Genomic DNA, 18081 nt, shown 5'->3' with positions numbered 1-18081 from the left:
TCCTGCAAGTTGACAAATGCGGTTCCATCGAACATTGTTCGATGTAGAGCTGCGTGAAATACAGTGACTTCAATTACTTTTTTATCAGTATTATTTGCAAGATATTAAATAAATAGGTTTTCATTTACTGAAGTAGTATAAAAGATCTTCCTAATAAACGGTACAAGCGCATATGGTGAAGGGCAATTGAAGGTCACACCAAAATTCTTTTCGGCGCCTTTCCATACTGCATTTTTTTAAAGCTTGTGGATAGGGGAGGTTCTGGGTACTATTTATTAATCCATGCATACATTTAGCAGTAAATATAAAATTCTTTCAATGGAATTGTCAGAATGATAGTCCTTTGAACACAATTGACGGTGCCCTTTTCAGAGAAAGCAGTCTGACCACTTTGGCAACATAAAACTCGTTCATCAGTCACAGTCACAACAACGGATTCCGTAAGGTTATCTCTTCACCTTCCCCGTCCCTTCCGCAGAAGTGGAAGTTGGTCGAAGTTGTTATTAACAAGACCAGGTTGGCCCTACTCCAAGCACTTCGCAGACTTGCTCTACTCTGAGAAACGGATTCCCCAAATGAGGGGCTCGTGAGTTTCTCTGCTTATCTGACCTGATCATTTCTTGCGCGTCAAGAACGAAAAAGAATTCATTGCATTGTTTCTCTTAAAAAAAAAAAAAAAAAAAGACAAAATTCCTGGTAATATGATAAATCAATACAGACAGACGGAATTTGGTTTTGTAACAAGTTTTCGTAGGCTGCCAAGAGTGCAGGTACGATTTGTAATATTTTTAATACTACCTGTAATGATTAAAACCGCCAAAGCAATTATAGAAACTGCGTGATGCGTTTAGTTAGTGCGGAGTGTGACGATTGAAAATAGTAGCATAATTTGTTTTATTGGATTATTATTTTAAAATTAGAAAAATCGTACTCCGAAGTGTGTCTGCGGCTTCAATGAATGTAGCTGCAAAGTCGGCTTGAAATGTTTTAGAACTCCCGAGCCTCAAGCGTATCACTTGTTGCTGCTTTTCTGCCGTATCAACAACTGGTGTTGTGTGGCGAGCAGAGCGAAGCGGGGAAAAGGTTTTACGGATCAGTTCTTTGTGTGGAGTTCTGCGGAGGAGAGCGTGTTGCAGGTGATAGAGAAAGGAGTGTTTTTCGAAAACAAAAGCTGTATGTGAATATTTTCAGTGGTGTAACAGTGATACTACAAAGGAACCAACAGTGAATGAGTGCTTTGCAGTGTTTGTAAATGATTTAGTGAAATCTGTTAAAATTTTCAAGCTCTTGTACGTATCAAGAGAAGTATCCAGTGTCTTCCGAGGAAACCATTTACATGGATATTCGAGAGCAAATGAGCACACTTCTTTAGAGGTTAAATAAAAGGTAAATTTTACGGAATGTAAAAGTTTTGCTACCCTTTTTCATTTGTCGTAATCTGGTACGATTGTGTTAAAAGAAAAAGTTGCTACGCACTTTCTTAAAGCTGCTCACTATTGAATAGGATACTGTAATACTATACTGCCATAGAGAATTCGGGTTACTGTTACTTAAACCTAGAATATTGGTGTGTGTGGCATTGAAAGTTCTACACTTCTTAATTTTCTGTTAGTGGAATTAATTTTCAAATGTAATAAGTATAATGTTAAAAATATGATCTCAAAAGGAGCTTTATATACTACCTTCCCCCACCTATAAGAACACTATTACTGCTGCTGCTGCTATCACTACAAATAATAGTAATAAAAAAACTCGATAATAGTGCTTCACATTCTCCAGTATGTGCGTAGAATTTTTCTGTTCTTTTAAATTTGTGTGTAGCGAATTTACCTTCTGAAAATCTGGACTAGGGTTTTTCCATATTTTTTGTCTTTTTCGGAACATTGCCATAAATCAAGTGACTTGTTATAAAATATTCAGCGCGAGTTGAAACTGAATATATAATTCCATCTAGGCCACTTAACAGTCAGAGGCTTGTTGTACGTGCCTTAACACGTAGTTTACATTCTGTTCCTGCGAGGATAAAAATGTTCTGATGAAAAATGAACAATATGATTTTTTTTTTTTTTCTGCATTAGATCTGTTTTTGATACGGTGGTGCTAGGAAGGGCCTTCAATCCAATATAAGGCAAATTTAGTGCCGATATAGGTCGTAGGGATTGGTAGAAGAGAGTAATAATACTAGTAGGTAGTCTTCAAGTATTTTATTTTAGATTTAACTTTGACTATTTAAGACTCTTGAACTGTAGATAGGATAGAAATGTGTAGAGATTAAGGTGATACGAGTGTTTGATAGTACCGCCAGGATTCTGTTATGTTTGAACAAGACGTACAAATTGTGTATCCAGCCACATGGTGGAAAAAGAAAGAAAAAAAAATATTCTCAGGATAAATTAGTCCTTCAAGTGACTATTAATTTTGTCATATTAATGCTTTCTTCTTCATGTAAGTACGGGTAATAACTTTCTTTGTCAAGATTTTTCTTTTTTTTTTAATGGTGGCGAAATTCTGTTAGTTTGTTTCTCGTATTAGAAAATTCTAAACCTAAACAGCTGTTTTTTTTTTTTTTTTTTTTTTTTTAAGTATAGATTATGTTTGACCTTGGAAGGAAATTGTAATATGTGTATTATTTTAACACTGTTTATGAGGTGTGGGGTAAGTCATTCTGTTTATTTCAAACATGTACTGAATTGTGTTAATTTGCCATACCATGAAGGGGAAGGTTAGTGACGTAAACCAAATTTAGTTCATGGGATAACGAAAGTCTTTATATCGGTAATCTTTCTTCAGTCCATAAAGCTCATTCTTTCTTTCCTACTTTATACGATGCATCATAATTAGTACGCCCCATTTGTCATGAACTCAAGTTTCCGCCATATGGTATCTTAGACTGGTTGGTTCAGTATTTTGACTACGACGGACAGAAGCCATTGCTTGTCGTGCAGAACGGCAAATATTATTGATTTTCATGTAACTTAACGCATATTCCGATTGTATGAGAGCATCTGTTGTATGAGTGGTAGCGATGTTAAGGCATTCTTATTCCATAGGTTTCCGCAATATAGCCCCACTAGGTAGATGGAGACAAATTGTAGACGTAATTTAAAAATATATAATAGGGTAAGGATATCATGCAATTTCTCTTAGACTCAGGCCTCTTATCCATACTTCACGTTAGTGATTTTATTAACTTCTATTGCGCTGGCATGTAATGTAGGTCTATCTATGGATTTTTCACTTTGTCCTAAAACTAACTAACTTTAAGCATTTAGTGTATAAAGAATGTGCACTGCTGCAAGTACTTATATATATATATATATATATATATATATATATATATATATATATATATATATATATATATATATATATATATATATATAAGCTTAAGAAAAACTCTGCAAGTGTGAGAGAGAGAAAAAAAATGCAGCAGAGAATATATCATGACCTTATTTTTCTGAACATCGGCATAGATGCGTGGCGTGTTGATTAAGGCGAAATGTGTATTTTATGGGCGATAATAATCGTAACTATTTAACATTGTTTGTGACGTGAGCAACTGTTTTTACGATTCTTCCTTTAATACGCTGTGTTAGAAAACTATTACGCTGAGTTTTATTTATAGGGAGGGGATTTTTTTTTTTAAATCGAAATTCTTGTTGCTCAAGGCCTTCCAGTGAATGCTTGTGTGTGTGTGATACGTAATGCACATTTACGATGTGCAATTAGTTTTGCCCTGCGGAGCGTGTTCAGAATCAGTTGTGCTACCTACGTTCGCAAAATCATAATAGGATAAATGAAAACTTAGTAACTTGGGGTTCTATTTAAACAGGTCCTTTTATTGCAATACGGAGAAAAGTTGATTGTGCATTTTTTTTTTTTTTTTTTTTTTTTTTGTACGTGTAATTTATTTCATAGAAAATGTTAACTACTTGTTTTTGTGTAGAGAAAACTACTACTGAAGCTATGTGAGCTTCTTAAGTTTTGCTTAGTTCGCATCAACTTCTGTGCTTATTTCGTATACAATCTGTTCTTTCGGTAGGAAATTAGGTTCTTTCGTATCTTATATACTTTGTATATTTGGACGCCGTTTATCGAAATTCTGTGTGAAAGGTAAGGCTCCTTGAAGCTGTAGGAAATTAGGGTCTTTATTTATATTGGAGCAATATATGATAAACCAATAATTGTACTGATTTTGTCTTATTACAATTATCAACTTATCCCTTTGCTTCATAGTACTTTTTCAGTTCTCCTCCTCTTGCCAAGTAAGCTCTTGCCTTTGGTACACTTACGGGAAAGAAATTTCATTTAATTTCAGTTAAAAAAAAAAAAAAAAAAATCCACTAGAAACAATGTAGTGGAGAAGCTAAATAGGTGACGGATCATTCTTTGCTATACGATATTAGATGTTAAAAGATTTTCTCAGCCCACTCCTATTACTAATAGTCATTTACTTGTTTTGTAATTCTCTTGTACAAACGGGAAATAAAGTATTTGACAGTTGACAAATTTTCATTTTCCAATATCTTGGGGACAAATTAATTAATTTGGATCTTTTTGTTGCTATCCTCAGAATAGTTATAACTTGATAACTTGCCAAAATCGGTACTCTAATAGGATAATTTGTTGTTGGGTTATTAGAAATAGAAATTTTGTCAACTGAAGAATACTTTCTTTTCGTGACTGTACTATTAAACCAACATACCACACAGTTTGTTACAACTTAGTAAATGTGATTGGTGATGATCTTTCCTTTTCTTTGATAATAAGTAAATAATGTAGATGTGGGAAGAAGCAATATGACCTATTTCTTCTTTCTGTGTGTGCGTTTGTGTGCAATTTACAGGCCACGATTAAGAGTGTTGTATTGGCGAAGAGGGGGTTCTGCTAGTAAGTAGACAATTTTGCAAACATGTCAAGGCATACCTTATTATGTCCGTTTTCCAAAGACTAGGAATAGAAACTTCAGGCATATTTTGGTAATAGAATCTGTTTCCATATCCAAGTATGGCGTCACATATTCATGCATAGGTTTGAACTTTCATCGCTTATTTGCAAAGCAAATTTGCTGTTTCTTTTCGCACAAAGCAATTAATTGTTGTTTTTATAAAAATCTATTTTAAGATTTGTGTTTGTTTATATGCTTTTCCACTGTTCGGGTTATGCATGTTTTATTTCGGAGCAATAAATATTATTATTATTTCGTGTGATGGGAAATACCATGCTTCGCGTAGTTTATGTTCCAAGTTAAATTTTGTGCCACGTATGAAAAAGAAAAATTTTGTGTGTGGGTAATATAAGATGGCACATTGCCCACAGGAACGGAGTTATTGCCAGAGAACAAACACGGCTTAAAACGCAGGCAGCAGTGGAATCTGGACTTGGCTCCGTTTACTTTGAGATAATGGAAGTTTATTTTTGTGTTTTCATCTTCTAATCAGTCCTCTTTCCCCTCTTCTGCTCACTTCCAAGAAATCTTTGACCTCTAACCCAGAAATATCACACGACTATTTGAAAGCTATGTTACGGATGCAGAACGTTATAAAATTGACTTAACGTAATAGTTACATTTATATGAAGTGGTATCATACTCTTTGTTTGAATATTTATAGTCTCGTATCTAAAAAGTAATTGATTTCGGACATTTCTTCGTTCATATTTTAAAAATTAAATTATTTATAATTTACGAAGTTATAAGTTGAATAACAATGCTGCGGCTATATATGTGGTTCGTACAATTGTGTATTTTTTTCTTAGTTGGTAATTGGAAATACCTGTTTTCTTCGTTTGAGAGAAACATGTGATTTCAGCGTACTTAGAAATTTGAAGAGAGAAACTACTATGATAGGAGTTTGTATTTTACTGTATTTAAAACTTCAGGAACACGTGAACATGCTAAAACCTAGAACGAATAATTCTGTTTGTGTGTTTCCGTAATGTGTGGATCCTTACAAGACCGGTTCTATACTGTCAAAGAACAGAGAAAGTTTTATTATATTATTATTATTATGGGTTCGCAGAGTGCTTAGATGAGTAGGAAACACGAGTTCACGAGGATGCTGTAAATAAATAATCACAACAAAAATGTTGAAGTGTATTTTCAGATTTAGTATATTATAAGCCTATTGTCTAATAGAACTCAGTGTTTTTAGCGATATATAGTATATCAATGCATTACACTCAAAGATAAGTTGTTTCTGTTTAGGCAGTGGCAAGTTGCATTAAAAATTATTTCTGTGCAGGATACAGTATAGTAAGTTCTGCGTTGAACATTACTTTCAACATAAAATAGGTGAGAATGAATCAAAATAATTAATTTATACTTTTTCTATAGAGTTAGGGCGTTCCCTCCTTCTGATAAGACTGTTACTCTCCAGAAGAGATGAAAGCGTTGGTGTTAGTTTGATAGCTGGCCATCACAGTATCGAAAACATTTGATTTGAGAACTGTTGCGTCATTAATTCTTGCGAACATTGTGTTGAGATATACTAATCTGTTGTTTCCATGAATTTAGATATAAATTCTTTTTCTCACACGTTGTCATAGCTATGAGTAAAGCTTACTTTTGTATGTACAAGAGAAACAAATCCTTATCGCGTGTGAATAATGAGTTATTGACGTATTGGAAATTGCAATATGGCTTTTGCGTGCTCGGATAACTTTATGATCGACCTCATTGAGGCAGAACGGTTAATTATATTTAATCAAGTGAAATTATTTTCTTTTCTTTGTACTGAACTACGAGTATCATTTATTACCTCGGAACGTCAGTCAGGTAATTTTTGACCTACATGTATCTATATAATATAAGAAGCTGTTCAGATTTTCGGAATATAAATACCATCACTCCAACTCAGCAGTCTTTCCTAAATCATAACGCGCCTACACCTGTTATATACAGTGTGTTTCAAAACAACACCGACAACGTTTGGGAGGTGATTCCTGGCACCAAAGTAAGGGAAAAAGTATAGACCAACCTGGGTGCACAAACGCTTCCTTTCGGAGTTACAGGCTGCCGAAAATATGAAAAACTGAATTTTAAGGTCCATAGCTTCTAAACTATGAGATCTACCGTAGTCTGATCTAGACTTCACTTAGGAACTAGTATGTGCTCTATTAAAGTCTCGAAGTTTCAGAATCCTGCGGTATCTCCGCAACAGCTTTTATATAGGTAGTTGACGAGTACTTCAAATTATATGCCCGTGGCCAAACTCCCTCTATAAAAACTGTTTGCGGAAACGCCGCAAGATTGTGAAACATGGATAATTGGGTAGGGCACATGTTAGTTCTAGTTCGTTAGTGAAGTCTTGACCCGACCACTGTAGGTCCCATACTTATGGAGCTATAGACCTTTAAATTTCAGTTTTTTACGTTTTCGGCAGCATATAACTCCGAAAGGAACATTTGTGCACCCAGATTGGTCTATACTTTTTGTCTTATTTTAGTGTCAGAAAACACCTCCCAAACGTTGTAGGTATTGTTTTGAAACACCCTGTATATAATATTAAATATAGTAACGCCACCCAGCCATCCAATTTGTTTAGCACAGATGACAAAAGTAATAAAATTTTCCATTTTACTCAGGAAATGCCCTGTTTTGTACTAATTACGTATTGGTAAAAATATACTTTGTGTGTATGTCTCTCTCGTATGACTAAAGCTTGATTTGGCAGACGTTAAAACTTGAAAAAATTACATAAAGCTTTTCCGAGATCGGGTCAAGATGAGTCAGAATGAACTTATAACTTGAACAAATGTATGTATGAACATAAAGAAGGTTTCTAAAGAGTTTTATGAAGAATACTTGAAATTTCATACTAGGGGCACCATTTAGGGAGAGTTGAGTCAGTGTTCCTCTGAGTTTGAGTATTACATAGTCAATATTTTAATCAATTGTATACTAATAAGAACAAATTACGTCGTGGAAAACCTTTTCGCCTCCTGCCTCTAAAAGGAAAATCTGAAATGATGCTACTATTTCAGATGTGTATGTTAGTCTTTCAACGTAATTTATATCACTGTCCTCGTAAGTAATTTCCAGTTTCTAATAAGCTTTCTAATTGTTACTACATATTTTCCTTATCGTTTTATTTGATTTCAGTATTTTACCAGTTCTGTTTCTTTTTAATTCCAATTGTTTTTTTAAAATTATTCTTTAAATAAAAAATTGTGTAATCTTCATGTTCGAAAATAAGTGTGGAAATAAAATTATCAACATAAAAAATTCAAAATAATCTTTAAAGACATACTTCACACTGCTGGATCTAACTTACATGACTATTTCACTTCCATTTCAACCCTCTTGTTCCTCTCGCGATCACCAGGCTGAGAAACCCCGTAATATATATAAATGAACGTTTCGAGTGACTAGAATGTTCATCCGATCTTGCCTTGAACTTTATATAAGATACTTTTTAAATGACAACTAACGACAACACACCACTGATATATAATCAACATAGTTCGGAGATCATCGCTCTAAATTTAAAATTGCTTTGTAGTATAGATTAAGTGGTAGGATGTTGGAAACTTTCTTGTGAAAACAGTTAGTAAAATGAAAGTGAAGAAATAGCGTAGAAGTGAGCTCGAAAAGTCGTGTGTTAACTCAGTTAATATTTATGAGTATGTATGTAGGGGTGAAAGAACGGAGTGTAGATTTTTTGAAGTGCTGTACAGATCGACCACTTCGGACATGTAATAACTACACAAAATTCTGACGTGACTGTTTGAAGACTGAAAATCAAGATAGTGGCTTATTTATTACATATATTGTGTAAAAGTGATATAAATCCTTGATTCAACAGCTCCAGTACTCAAGAGCGTTTACCGGTTTTTTGCAATAGTAAAAATTTTGAAATCATACTGGCACTGGAATAACGTACCGTACTGAAATTCACAGTCGGTCTGCTTTCCGTCAGAGCACTGAACTGAATCCTTTGGTATTTTGTAACTGCTATTAATAAAGATTGGACGAGGAACTGGTCAGATTACTTCAGTATAATATTTAGCTTAGTTTCTGCGTTAATGGTATGTTATGTAACTTGAACATTGCTTTTTAGATGGAAAGAGAATCTATATGTGAATACAGTTTGTAACACTTCATGTGATTAAATTTGTATTTAATCATTGTATCATGATAGTGCCTAGTGTTGAATTTCGTTTAGGATCTGTTGTAATGATCGTTGTATTTGATTAAGCTTTCTCGTATACCTTGGTATCTTATCATGGTAGAAGAAGACTTGAAGAGTAGAGTACTGTCAGAGTAGTAAAAGAAAATGGCATTGAATCGTGGGGAATTTTCTCGTGACTCGTAGTTAGGTCGTGATCCTTGAGATACGTGTGGAATTGACGGTGTATAACAGGTTAGGAGGGAGGGAGGCGGTGGGTAAAAGCTGAACACGAACAACTCAGAAGGACAGCAGGTGCTTACGTAAATTAGGTACAATACCCTCTCTGCGTTCCGTGGTGGTTGGCTGACCTTCAAGAAAGAAGCACTCCATTGTTCCTCAGCTTCCACTTAATTTTCTTGTGTATGGACGGATCGTTAGGCGTTGTGACGTGAAGGCTGTAACGACATTTTTTTTTTCTTCATCAGCTTAGCTTTATGGATATTTTTCTCTATCCAAGTGTAAATATACTCATCTCCTTCATGGGCAGTAGAAACGATTCTGTGTTAAGTAGTATATTGCATGCAGTTGAATTGGTGTTCCAATATAATATTGAGGTCGTTAATTACCCTAACATTTCTGAATATCACTGAGGAAAGGAGTAAACATTTGTTCTTACAGTATATTGATGAATATCTCTGGCTGGCCATGTCGATCATGTTGAATGTTAATTGATTGTTTCTAAGGAGAGAAAAATGTCAAACGCAGTAACCTTGATGATAGTAAATTCACTCATTTCAAATTTGTACGAATATATATGACAAAAAATACAAATATGTATGAATAATATGACAAAAAATATAGACCGAGATTTCTTTAATTATCGCATGGATATTGTTAACTTACATTTTGGAGGGAAACTGATACCTTTGTATTCTGGAATAATTCCTTCGGGACAGTGAGATCAGTTATGATAATGTGGGATTATCCTGATAAACAGATGTCTGAGATTCCTAGGACGTAGGTATTATGCAGTCTCCGTACATTTCGTCATTGCAATTTATTTCTCATTAATAGCTTTTGCCTAAAGAGCACAATAGTTGGGTGTAAACTCAAAAATACACCATAAAATTTAGTAGCTTTATTGAAGAATGAAGTTGCGTGAACAGGAAGTAGGCCAAGATAAGAAAAGCGATTTGGCATGTGGCCAGTATTAGTGGGACTAATTTGTCCGTTGGTACGATTTCAACACTGTATTGTGTGTGGCGAGAGTCGTTGAGGCGAAATGCAAAATATTTAGGGGATCTGTTTAGGGGATACAAGAAGAAATTATACATTATATGTTGTATGAAAATTTTACGTTAGTCATCGTCATTAGTCTAAGATGCTTTTCGAAACTTTTCTCTTTCCTTGTGGTGCAACTTTCCTTCTTTCTGTTGTTGAACTACAACAGTGGTTCTCAAACTTGTTGTTATCGCGACCCACATTAAATAATAAGTATTTTGTGGCCCACTTACTTTTATTCAAATGCACATTGACATTTTACGTAATGGTGATGTGTTTCAAAACAAATTTTGTAAAATATATCTCTAATTCCAGTTCTTTCAATAACAGTTCGTACGAGTGATTAACATGGAATTTATTGGAGATTATGTGAACATCCCTAACGACGAACGTTACAAAGTAGAGCTCGATGCTTAAATTTAAATCAAAATTTAGTTCGTTTCTTTTGAGTCTGTTGTAAATACCTCACTTTCAAACTAAATTGTAATGTAAATTTATGAATATAGTGGCCCTGTCGGTACGAGAATATCAGTCGGTGACGATCGAGCCAGTGGCGTCATTTCAGATTTGGCTTGGGGGGCAAGACTCCTTGATTTAAGTGAAGTTTCGCATTTTTCACTGACTTACTACTATTCGATTGAAAAATCTATATAGATCTCAAACTCAGGGGGGCAAATGCCCTTCCCTGCCCTCCTTAAATGATGCCCCTGGATCAAACAAGTGTAATGTAAATTTCTCAGTATCATGAGAGTATACACATGCGCAAAAAGGATTAAAGTGTTCCCATAAAAAGGTAACAGAGCTAACACTACTCCCGACCAATGCCTTACCACATGAAAGATTTTTGACTCACCCACTCTTTCCGCCCTAACACAGTATCTCTACTGACTGTACAATAGGGCAGGGCTCTGAGTAACCACTTAGGTTTCACCTCGTTGTTTTATGAATAGTACTTCAGACTATATCATTCTGCATCAAAATAAAATTTTCACAATCAAAAGGAAAAAACTTCTCGCGATCCACTAAAAAACGGCCCGCGACCCACACTTTGAGAAACACTGAACTACACTAATCTTAATATCATTACCTATTCAGAGAGTGGCTGTGGCTCACTGGGAGAGCATTCGCCTGTGATACGTGGAGTTCCAGGTTCGATCCCATTTCGCACCAAGTGGGGCTCGTGGTTGACAAACACCGCGTGCATGGGTTTTCTTGCGGTTCTCACGTTTTTCCCCACTTCCTTCATTGCACCATTTCACTCGTTCTTATAATTACCATTTCCTTTAGCCTATACAGCATAACCGTAGGACGTAAAACTGAAAGATTTAATTTCATTAGTTATACAACAACTCGAAGTTATAGTCTTCTTTACCAGGGTTATAAAGTCACAGCGTGATTAGATTCACTGATTTAACGCATCTGGTCTTCATCGGTACAAGAATAAAGGTCATGGGCTTTACAAATGATACAGGAATTTTATTCTTTAACAGTAAGTTTATTTGCAACTTCGTAACCAAGGGGATGTTTGGTCGGGAGGGGAGAGGAAGGATTTTCAAACTGTTATATATATAAAGTATGGTTTTTTTTGCATTTTGCTGTTATTACATGCGTTTAGGGATGCGCACGAGACAAGATTTGAGACTGTCTCGACTCGAAAATGTGCTGTAAAAGTGATGTCTCGACTCGAAAAATATATATTTTTCTATTGGAAGAGCTGTATCTCGACTCGAATTTTGTCAGGAAAATTCTGTCTCGACTCGACTCGAACGCATCCCTACATGCGTTGCCGTTTCGTGATAGTTGTAAAATGTGTACTAGTTTTTGAAGCTTACTTAATACATGTTTATTTGTATAGTAAGAATGTTTAATCACTATTCATGGGAAAACATACTAATTTTCCATTCTTATATTTCCTTCAGTTTTGTATGTAAAGAATAGGGATACCAGATATTCTAATGTTTCCGGGCACAAAAGGTGGTTCAGACTTTTTTTTTAAAAAAGGAAATATCCCACTTTGGGGGAAAAACTTACCCGTAATTTATGTGTAAATAATTGCTAATGTTGCTATTATTGCAATCTTCAGTTTTTAAGAAATGGCAACCAGCTATATAAGCACGAAGGAAAGGAACTTAATATTTCCGTAACGAGTATTGCAAATCATTAGTTGTATTAATCATATTTTCTCATTATGCAATTAAAAGATTTCCGAGTAATATATTTTTTTCTTTCTTTTGAAATGTAGGAAAATGATAACCCTAGAAAAGAAACTTTTGATAGGATGGTCGTTTACTGATATAATAGGTTAGAGCTAAATTTTATATTGGGATACGTTTCTAATATTTTCTCTCGTTTCAAAATAATTTCTGTCCCAATGTAGCTTTTATATGGTTTGATAAATCGTGATTTTACATACAGTATATCGTGAAGATATAAACACTCATACCAGTGTGTGTGTGTGTTGTCAATTGATGCTACGTAGGCAGTCATATCAGCATGTCCGAGCGTATTCTTGTTGTAAGTTTTCCAGGGCAATATTACGTAGTATGGTTGTAATGACAGAAAAAAATATTAAAAAATAATGCCTTTATGACTTTCTTAATAGTTTCAAGATAACGTATTTCATTGTTCGCTGTTTGTTGGTGTAACAGCTTTCCCCTTCTTTCCTTTGTTGCTTCGTTCGCCTTGGTGAAAATAAGAAGTCGTGACGCAGAGGCTGTAATTGTCGAGAAAATGGCGGGGCACGATTTCACGCAGCCGTGGGAGGAAGTGTATTTTTTTCCATGTATCTTTTCTTCGTTGTCTTACTAGAACAATAGGTCTATAGCGGTCGTGACCTCAACGAAGATAGTAGCGTGACCATCCATGTAACACGTTGCTTCCTACGATTCTTTCTGACGTGATTCCTTAGCTGTGGATCAACTTAAAATGTAGTCTTCTCCCTTGCTAGTACGTAAAGCGTTTATGTGCATTCTGAGAAAGAATCATTGAAATACTAGTTCAATATTGTAGTGTCCAGAAAGAGTAATACAAGGATACTTTCCATATTACTCAGTCTTTTTTACTGAGTTCAAAGGATAGGTTATAAGCATTTCCTCGTTTCTCAGTTCGAGGAATTCCTTGTATTTACGAGCGAGACGCTAGAACTTACGGTGAATGTGTGTTTCGTAAATCACAAACGGGTGAGAGTGAGGATTAAATGCTAATGCAGCATAGCTATTATTTGTTGAGAGTTAAACTTGATTGGGATACCTTAAAACTTATTTATTTCATATTGGGCAGAATTGTTCAAGGAAAATGTTGTTCAGCTTTGTAAGCCGAAGTTGGAACCATTACTAAGGTCTTTTGTATTCTAGTACCTACAATTAGTGTCCTTAGAAATTACAGTGAGATATGACATTTCTAGTTTTACGTCTCACGATTATGCCCGACAGGTTAAAGAGAACAGATGAGCAATGAAAAACAATGATTATGAAAGAATTGGTAGAATGACAATGTGGGATAAAACTAAAAATCCGTAGAAAACCCACGACCAGTATGTTGGCCCCTAAAGTCACATGGCCTTAGATCAAAATACATGCCCTCTGATCACCTGTTTCTAGGTTGACCACTGAGCCTCACTTCCCCCTTCCCCCTTAGAAACAACTCTGCTGTTACGTATGGTGCTCAGTATGCCTCAGCCCGAGGTTCTGTACACTAGCGTAGTGAAATGCCTGTGATTTGTATGGTTGTTATTGCCATCCCCGTTGGTGCATTGGCAAAACACATGCGCGCCTTTGAAGCACGGGATCTCGGTTTTGATTCCCAGTGTGTGTGTGTGTGTGTTTATGTGAGCCTTGAAATTTGAAAATTATTACGGTGATTTCGAATGTTGTCTAAAACTGTAGCTCTAGGTCTCATTTAGCGTCGCTGCTGAAAAGTGTGGAGGGCCCGTGTGTAAGAACGCTGGTACTCCCAAATTATGTAAATGAGATAGTACAATTACTGATTAATATTCAAAGTTTTAAATTAATGTCGGTAGAGCAAAGAATAGGACTTTTAATTTCCAAATACTTCTAATTAACATTGAATAATTTAACAGTTAGATAGAACTCCGGTGGAGTTTGATTTTGAAAAATCTCATTAAGCTGAACAAAATTTAATGAATTTAAAATTTTAGTCTCAAAGTTTTTCCTGTGGTTTTACTTCTTGCAATGAAATGACGAACATGCCGCATACAAGCTATCAGAAAAGACAAGGACAACATTATAAACTGCTAATACTTCTCCAAGTCCTGCTGCCTGAAAAGAAAGGGATATGTCCAAATGATGTATCACATACCTTGTTATCTCCTCAGGGCAGACAGATGTGCAATCCAAATCCGTTTTGATAAAATTTTAATGAAGCACCAAACAAAATTTTACAGATTCACAAAATTTTAACATCTATAAATTTATTACCAAATCAGTCATCCCCTTTTCATTATACAAACAAATTTACAACTATATTTTAAAAAAATAATATAAGAAAAATAATATGTAAATCTCAAATTATTCAAAAAATGTATACAGTATATCGGTATGCAAATCTAGCAAATAAACCTATAATAAATGTTGACAGATACGCCTGATACAAAAGGGAGCGTAAATTTCAACAATCTATTTGTGTTTTATTGTCGAAGGACTACTTTTACCGTATTTGAAGGCGTTATGTGTAATATATTTTTAGCGCATTGAGTACAATAGTAATGTAGTACAATCGAACTTTAGATTAGGAATTTACTTTATATGTCAATAAATGGAGGCAATAACAGATTTGATAGACACCATTTTTTTATTGGTGGAATATAGTGATATACAAAGAGTAGGAGACCCGGGTTCGATGCATATTTTTACACTGAAAATGAAATGTACTTTTTTTGTTGTTGTTGGTTTGATGTCCTACGATTATGCACTTAAGGCTAAAGGGGACGGGACCTAATGAAAGTGAATATTAAATTTTTATGCTCTCCCACCGAGAATTGAACCTGGTACCACGTGTACCAGAGGAGCACTAAGCTTCTAGAGAGCGGGAAGGGCTTTCAACCAGCATATAATGGAACAGTGAACGTTGGCTGAGGAATCGATCTATGGCGTGAGAGTGAGATGGACATCATCGTACCTGTGTTTATTTTTTCCCCCCTTTCCTTTCGTTTCTTTCGCTTTCCCACTGTTCTAATTTCCGTAATTATTTCTTAATCATACAGTGGAAGTGGTTTTGTTGCACGTATTTTTATAATCTTCAAACGTGAGGTACCTTGAATTTCAGGTGACCTTTGCTTATCATTTCTATTCTTTGGCGTCCTTGTGAAATGAAGTTCTGTATATTTAATGGAACGTATTACAATTTTTTTTTTTTTTGAATGATTGACATTTTAATTTTATGAGATTATGTAGTTTTGCTTCGGCATTTTTCCTTCTATTAATTCAAACATGTGAATTTATTTACGCTTGAGTTCGCAGATTGCCATTACGTGACTAGAATAATTGCTAATTATGATCAGTAGTAACAGCATTATTTTAGTGAAAACAACCTACAATAAATACTTTCTCCTTTTTTTTTTTTTTGTTAGGTTGTTTCCGTAATGGAATACTTGGCAACAATGCTTGCCTCAAGGATCGATGCGTGTTTTCCCTGACCTCTGCGTGTTGCATCGTTGCCACGTTGTATGTCAAATACGCGCTTGGCAAAAGGGGAGAATGCGGCTTACGGTATGCTTTGGATGGATGTGTGTTGGGGGGGGGGAGGAGAGATGAATATGATCTGCTTAGCTTCGTAGGGGAAGTTAGCTGTAATATGGAGTTCGGAAATGTTTGAGGAAATGTAAAACCCTATGATACCTGGATTGTCCAGCTTCTTACTATTATATGATCGTCACGGTGTTAAGACTTCACAGTCTTGCTACAAATAAAAGCTGTCTGCCGTATTAATATACAGTATTCTCGAAAACTTAATTTTTACTTTCCCCTAGTTTCTGTAGAAGGTTTGTGGTGAGTAATGAATAAGGTTCTTTGGTTGAAAAATAGGATATAATATTTTCCTTTCTTGCATAATCGAATAAGTGACGCACAAACAGTGGGACACAGTTGACCCAGCATCTAGACCTAATTGGGCAACTCATTGCTCAAATCTCTGATTGCCAATGCGCAACCGAACTCTCTAGCTTAAAATATAAATTCAGAGAATAGTTACTCTAAAACTGTATATTTTGGAAGAGGCTATCTCTCACCTGTCGTTTTGAATTGATAACATTTGTTCTTGAAATCATATAGTTTCTAAATCATTTTTTTTTTGTAATAAATTTTCATAAATTCACCGTTGATAACAATGTTATCAATTGTTAGCTATTAAGAGTAATGCTAAGCTGATTTTGTTGCATCTCATTGTTTTAAAGTTATGCTTATTACATGATAAATATACATCGCGGGAAAAAATCCATAATTGCCTATAGAAACGCCTAGAGGAAAATTTAAATGTCTGGCATTTGTATTGTATTTGTTGGAAATTGGCAAGCAAAACTGTGAAAACAGTTTAAGAAGAACCGAATAAATTTATTCAGGATGAGTCTGCGTTAATAGTTGACTCGATATGTTAACGAACTCCGAGATAAGTTAAAAGGATCTCGAATTCTAACTAAACGGGCCAGAAATTACGGCAATGAGAGCCGATGTTATGACCACACACAACTTGGCATAATATACAAATCAACAAAAACTTGAATCATTGCTTTCGTACCTCAAGATCGTTCATTAGTTCAAGTAATGTTCGTTAGTGCTAGTTCAGAAGTGTAGTATGCGAATGGCCTTGAAAATGTTTTTTTTGATCAAAGGCATGTGCGCGTGATACGTACACAAATAACAGTAAATTGAAGATTTTTTGATTGATTTTTTTTTAGTTTAACGTCCCTTTTCAGCAGCGAGGCTATATGAGACGAGCTGGCCAGGTGTCGTACTTAGCAGAACCAGATTGAAGGGCTATTGTATCGTGTACTTTTCGTATAAAGTGAAACTGTCTGCGTAATGCACAATTTGGTCAGTTGTATAGTATACGTAAAGTTATTGATCATTGGGTTTCTTGGTAGTGAAGGTATCCTTATGATTTCGTGTTGCGAGATGTGTGGTGGTTATTTTTATTGGGTTTAGATTGAAAAGTTGCGATTATTACCGATTCTGGAGAAGCGTCACTAAACCAACTTAACCTAATGTACAGATACTAATTCCTCCTGTGATATCCATACAAGCTGACTACAGAATGCATTTCCAACCCAGTATTTGAAGTTATTTCGTTGATTTGTATATTCCGAAAGTATAAGATCAGTATATCCACACCTTATGCACTCTTAAACATTATAAAATATTTAAAGATTTTTAATAGTGATCTTGTTACCAGTGTGGATGAGCATAGTCCTAGAGCTTGCTTGTGTATCATGTATTTGACAGCTGTTTTCAATTTCACGTTGAGCCTGTTGTACGCCTGTTTATGTCTCCTTGAAATGCATTTAGAACCATGTTTTAAAATAGATTCGTGTACAGTGTTTAAGCTATTGGCCATCCACCTTACTTTGGAAAACTACTCTTAAAGAATATTCATTTTCTTCGTGCTGCAATGTTCACCAATAGAAGTGCTGTGGCTACTTTTTTTTAAATGACGATTATTAAATAGATGTGACCATTAT

General features: G+C 35.1%; 1 protein-coding gene across 5 annotated transcripts in view; it reads left to right on the top strand.

Moving 5' to 3' along the window:
* Kdm3 (Lysine demethylase 3) overlaps positions 1-18081 on the top strand; it is a 674618-nt gene that overhangs the window by 571057 nt on the left and 85480 nt on the right. The window contains exon 1 of one of the 5 annotated variants that reach the window (XM_081763858.1): positions 2415-2445. The exons of the other annotated variants lie outside the window; for them this stretch is intronic. Coding sequence (XP_081619984.1) covers positions 2430-2445 — 16 coding nt within the window. The 5' untranslated portion in view covers positions 2415-2429. Of the gene's footprint in view, positions 1-2414; positions 2446-18081 lie in introns of those variants that run through there. 5 annotated transcript variants of the gene reach the window in all.

Source organism: Thermobia domestica, chromosome 1, assembly GCF_964235325.1.
Source record: "Thermobia domestica chromosome 1, izTheDome1.hap1.1, whole genome shotgun sequence".
NCBI lineage: Eukaryota > Metazoa > Arthropoda > Insecta > Zygentoma > Lepismatidae > Thermobia > Thermobia domestica.
Note: the sequence above shows the minus strand (reverse complement) of the source record. Positions and strands in the feature narration are given on the sequence as shown.